Genomic DNA, 5,511 nt, shown 5'->3' with positions numbered 1-5,511 from the left:
GGGGCAACCAAATGAGCGGTGGATGTTTCTCAAACAGGTGTCAGAGAGTGGGCCAAGTGGAGGTCCTTTGTGCACACTCAGATGACTGACTCTAAAAATATGGTGCAAGCAAAACTTAATGCAGATCCGATTTCTATCCAAAACTTTAGAGCCATCCCCGAACCCAAGTGGGTTTGACAGTTATGGTTTTGAAAAGCCATTAAGTGCTTTTTAAACCATTTTATTTTCACTTATTTTCATCATGTCATCCACAAAGAAAACTTTGTCAAGATAGCTGTTTTCAACATTGGCAAAATCACATTTTATAGCTCCTCCATAGTTCTGTGTAGTTTTGATCCAGCATGGTTTATTGGGCCTCTAGGATGGGACTGACGGTGACTTGTTTTTTGAAGTAGAAGATCCCCAAGACTTGAGTTACCGGGTAAGTGGGTTAAGCACAGACTCCTCATACCCTGCAACTGCATTGGCGCCTACTCTGGCTTTATAAGTCTAAGTAAACTTAAGCCATTAGGTATTACCTTTTCTCCTGAACTGGCTTTCAACAGGGACCCAACAGGAAGAGGGAGATTAGAGAGATTTTTACCCAGAAAAGTAACTGTATGCATTTGTTCATGAGTGAAGACTACATCAGACTTTTTTTTGCTTGCCGCAATGTCCTTTTCAGAAGGTTGAGCAGAGGAAACAAAATGCTGTACAGATTTTAGCCACGTACACCCTGTAGCCAAACAAATAGGTTAGACTGGTACTTCCCTATCAAAAGCGTGTTTAGAAAAGGTAAAAATAAGTGATACTGAGCTGAACCCAGCACCTTAGGGATATGAGAAGAGATGAAGGTATCTGCCTCTTTTACATTTCCACTTCACAACAGCTGGTCTGATGTTCAGTAATGCACTGAAAAAGCATTGCAACTCAGGACAAGGTTTAAACATTAAGAATTTGAAACTCAAATATTTTCTCATTTTCCTGATCCACATTAGTAGAGGCTTTATTTTTCTGTCTAGTTTGAGTGTAAGACCCACCCTTTTGATTAACTTTTAGCCTGCGTGCTGACACAGTAGCTTTATCTCACAATCCACTTCTTACTTCATTCTCACATTTTGCAGAGACTTTTCCTCCTGCCTGCCAAGGCCAACTTGTAGGCTGCATTAAACACTGGATTACTGTAGGTATTTCCTGTATTTTTTATGGTTTCTGTGCCATAGGGCCCACAAGGAAACTATTAAAAAAGCCAAAATCAACCAAAAGTCACACTTTGGCAGTTAAGCAAATAAGAACATATTGGATGGATTTCCAGAAAGAGGCATGAAACCGTAGGTGTGGTGAGCATTCACCAGGGATGTAGGTGATGAAATGCCAATTCTTGTTGGAAAGAGTAAATTTCTATTAGAACCTGTTAGCATATGGATAATGTGCAATAGCTGTGAGAGAAATGGCATTGTGGTTTTCTACTGCCTGCCAGTGCCTTCAAACACTCAGTATGTGACACTTTTAATCTGTCTGTGAAAGTTTCATAAACATCAGCTAGAATTATTTACAGTTAACAAAATGGGCTAACTCGAAAGGTGTCATTCAGAGACATGATGTCATTCAGGGTTTTTTTAATGCAAAGCCAAAGCATTTAAAGTTAAGAAGAAATTAGTTATTACTCAGTTAGTTTCACAGTTACCCATAAATTACCATAGGAAGATTGAAAGATGTTGAATCAAGTTCTCTCCTGTTTTGAATTCAAAGAAAGCTTGTCTTCAGGACAGTTGTCTTCTGGGGTCTCTGTGCCATAGCTAAAACACAAGGTGAAAATCTGGCACCAGTTTGGCCCTCTCAAAACCCAGTGCTGCCAAAATTGGAGTATTACCAGTTTCTGAGCAGGCTTAAGTTCAACTCGGGTGAGATGATGCTATGCACCAGTGCAGTGTTGATACACCACAGTAGTGTCAGAGCTGGCTTGCTGGCTCTCCTCTTGTCAATGCCTATTTTACTTTGGTGTACTTTGGTTGGTTTTGTACAGTAATTTTCATGCAGACAAATAAGCATTTAATATGCTATCAAAGCTAATTCTTGCTTTGCACTCTTAAGTAATCAGGAGCTCCAAATCTTAATCCTAGTCTTTAGTCTCACATTTTGTAAGTCCTAAGAAACATCCCTAGACTAACTATATAGCCATCCTCAAGAAGGAAAATAGGAACATCTCAGCTGCCACTGGGTTCTCAGTTCAGCACTTCTCTGTGTAGAGGAACAGCAGTGGCCAAGAAGGGACTTGCAAAGGAGCATTTGAGGTGAGAGCTACACGGACCTTCTCAGGTTGTAATGTGGATGGGAGGGTGGGTGCCCCTGCCAGATGCAGAGGCCTGGATGTGACCCTTTCTAGTAACACTCTCACTCCATTAAGCTTTAGTTCCAAATTTTACAGCTGTATAAAGGCTGTATCAGAACATATCAGTAAGTATGGAGTCCATTTTGTACATGCCAATAAACATACTGGTTTTATTCCCAAACACAGTACATTTTATCTTCTTTGCTCAGGGGAAAATGCACATGCAATGTGTAGAAAGATGTATATAAAAATACATACATATATGTCTTGTGTATGTATATATGTGTGTATTTCTTATGTGTTTATATACCTATGGATATATATTATTAAATGAGGAGCGGAAGCATGATTTTTTGTGACTTTGTGTTTCATGGCTGAATTATGCTCAGTCCTACAGTGCACAAGCTTTGACTGAAACTTATCTTGTGGCTGAGGCACTTATAAGGGCTCCCTCAAATGTATTCTCTAGCATCTACTGCTGTCATTGAAAAACTACCCTAGTTTTCCTCTCAGTGGGAACATTAATAGGATCTCTTTTTCTACCCAACCCCATGTTTTTTTTCAGAAAACTTGTAGGAATTTAAGTTTGCAACTTTTACCAATCTGTCAGAATTTGGTTAAAATTGGTCAATGGGTTCAAAAGCTGCAGCATAAAGCATGGACAGGCACAAACAGCAGTCACAGAAACAAAAAAGGACACATTTGTTTCTGGTACACTTTATAGCTCTTTAAGAAATCTTTATTTACTACTTTATAGTTGTGTTTTTCACAGATAGTTCTGGTTCTTTACATATAAAAAATATTCTTATATTGCAGACAATTAGGTTTTTTTTTTTCCTATCTGCTGTTGGAGTGTCTTGCTTAAAAGTACAGCAGAGCAGTATATCGGATAACACCCACACTCCCTAAATCCATAAATCTGGGTTGAAAAGTTCAGCCTGATTAATTCCTGAATACTTTGTCCGAGATTTGTTGAAGCCGGTCCAAGTTTTTAAATTCTTGAATATCAACACATGGAAATATCTTCTCAGGGGATTAGAAAGGGACCTTAAAACAAAAGCACATTTTGGAATAGGGCAGAAATATTTTGCTTTTTCAGGTCAGGCCAGCTGTATCTCTTCTCTAATCTGAATATTTATGACCTGTAGGAAAGCTGGCAGTTTTATACCCTCTTACAGATTATTGCCAGTTCCCTGTCATGATGGTGAAACATTCTCACCTTTTTAAGGCTTCTGAAAGGGGCTTTCCTACTGATTTGCCAAAAGGGTGGGATAGATAGTCTGGAAGTTATGAGACATTTATTTTTCCCAATCTGAGTAAGCATATATTTTTATATCTCTGAACTAGTGATAGAGTGGTAGTATCAGTAATAGGGACTAATCGGTGCTTCTAGAGGCATGAATCAGCAATATAGGAAATCAAACATCAGATCTCCTCTTACCATTCAAGAATCCCAGGCCATGCAATGCAAACTGCTGTTCTAGCGCTAACTCTGTTGGTGAAAATCTTGGCCAACTTTGAACAGGCCAGTTTTGTTGCAAGGAGGATGTATATTGGACGATGTCTGTCTGTAGCAGTCCAACAGACACTTCCCCGGATGGCTCAAATATCATCTGTCTTCATTCAGTCAGAGTAAAACTGGCACGAACTCCAGTTGTTTTGGTTAATTTAAAAGAAATGCAGGTGGTCACACCTTATTTGCACCAGGTAGGTGTTTCCACGTGGTGCAGTAGTGCATAGCTCAAGCAAGCCAGACCTCTGCTCTGTCCTTCCCAATCTTTAGTTAGACTACGCTATCATCATTCTGTATTTAAAAGACTAATTATTCTGTGTTCTAACTAACTGACTTATTACTTGGATCAGCATTAGCCAGATTTTTGTTGTCCATGAGCTGGCAGCTTTTCCTGAGCGTGTCTTGTCTCTTGATGACAACTGGATGGTGGTCACTGCAAAGTCAGCAGGGGCTTAGGGCCCTCTGACCCAAAGGTAGGCAAAATCAGCTTCTGCCACCTTTCCAGATGCCAGCTGGCCCCAAGGACAGTTGAACTCTCCTACTGAGTTAGAGATGCTTTCTAATCTGATCATCAGACATCCTATGCCTCATGGGAAGAAAGGCATGTTCTTCAACTTCTATTAACAAGCCTGGTAAAGAAGGGTTTGCCAAGTGAAGTGGTGAAAAGCAGATAGAGGGGTCCAGAAAGCATGATCTCCCACCAAAATAAAGCCCTAGGTAGCTGGATGCTTCCAGGTGATAGCACCATGTCTCAGAGCTATGTATCCAGGATACTCTGTCAAGATCTCTGTAACAAGACACAAATCTGGCATACCTTGCAGTCAGCGCCAATAGGTTTTTTGCATTCCTCGCAGGTGTTGGAATAAAGGTTTTCATAGCAGTTCACACAGTAGGGGCTGTCCTCCCTCAGGATGTACTTCTTACCAAACAGGGACTCTTTGCAGTAGTGGCAGTCAAAGCGTTCAGTCATGTTGGTGTCAGGAGTCCAGCTATCCTGTCACGAAGACAGAAACAGGCACTTGTCAGACTGAGCTACACTTGACCCAATCCCCCAAGAAAGGTTTATCAATTCCAATTTGTCACATTGTACCTCAATTTTAATTCAACTTTCAGTCAGACAAACAAACACAATAGGAAGAAACTGGACTCTAGATTTTGCAGTGCTGGGTAATGACAATAGCCCATTTACTTTAGCCATTCACTGACCTGTCTTTGACCAGAGCTAATGTTGGAGATGAGAGAGAGGAGTAAATCCTGAGTTTGAAGGATTCACATGGGATTTATGAATGGGATTTGACCGATAGGTCCAAAGCAAGAAGCTGTCTCTGTAGGGGCTGGAGGGAGCCAAGTACATTAAGAGGATGTACTACCAGCTAATCTTCAGAAGGAGCAACATCTCCTCCATAAGGCAGTACAAAAGTTTGCATTGCTGGTAGACTTTAGTCATGCACAGGCTGTTGAGCGCCACTGTTATGGGCTTCTGCTCCTTCCTTCTCTACATTCTCAGTGAATGCCAATGTCTGGCAATCATTGCCCTGCAGTGAGACACCAACCCTCCGCCTCTGCTCACGCATGGGACTACGGGCACCGTTAACAGCAGGAGACGTGGGGCTGGTGTTTGTGTATCTGATTCTTCTCTGATGCAGTTGAATGAGTTATCCAACAGCTGTAGCATACTGGGACACAA

The 5,511-nt window shown here is 41.0% G+C and overlaps 1 protein-coding gene across 1 annotated transcript in view; it reads right to left on the bottom strand.

Annotated features, from left to right (window-relative positions):
• Positions 1 to 4,809, bottom strand: part of FHL2 (four and a half LIM domains 2) — a 15,702-nt gene extending 10,893 nt beyond the window's left edge. The window contains exon 1 of the mRNA XM_035894375.1: positions 4,639 to 4,809. Within this exon, the coding sequence (XP_035750268.1) occupies positions 4,639 to 4,794 (156 nt within the window). The 5' untranslated portion in view covers positions 4,795 to 4,809. The remainder of the gene's footprint in view (positions 1 to 4,638) is intronic.
• Between the last annotated feature and the right edge of the window lie 702 nt (positions 4,810 to 5,511).

This window comes from Egretta garzetta, unplaced genomic scaffold (genome assembly GCF_000687185.1).
Source record: "Egretta garzetta isolate BGI_Z169 unplaced genomic scaffold, ASM68718v1 scaffold5, whole genome shotgun sequence".
NCBI classification, from domain to species: Eukaryota; Metazoa; Chordata; class Aves; order Pelecaniformes; family Ardeidae; genus Egretta; species Egretta garzetta.
This window is presented reverse-complemented; position numbering and strand designations above follow the sequence as displayed.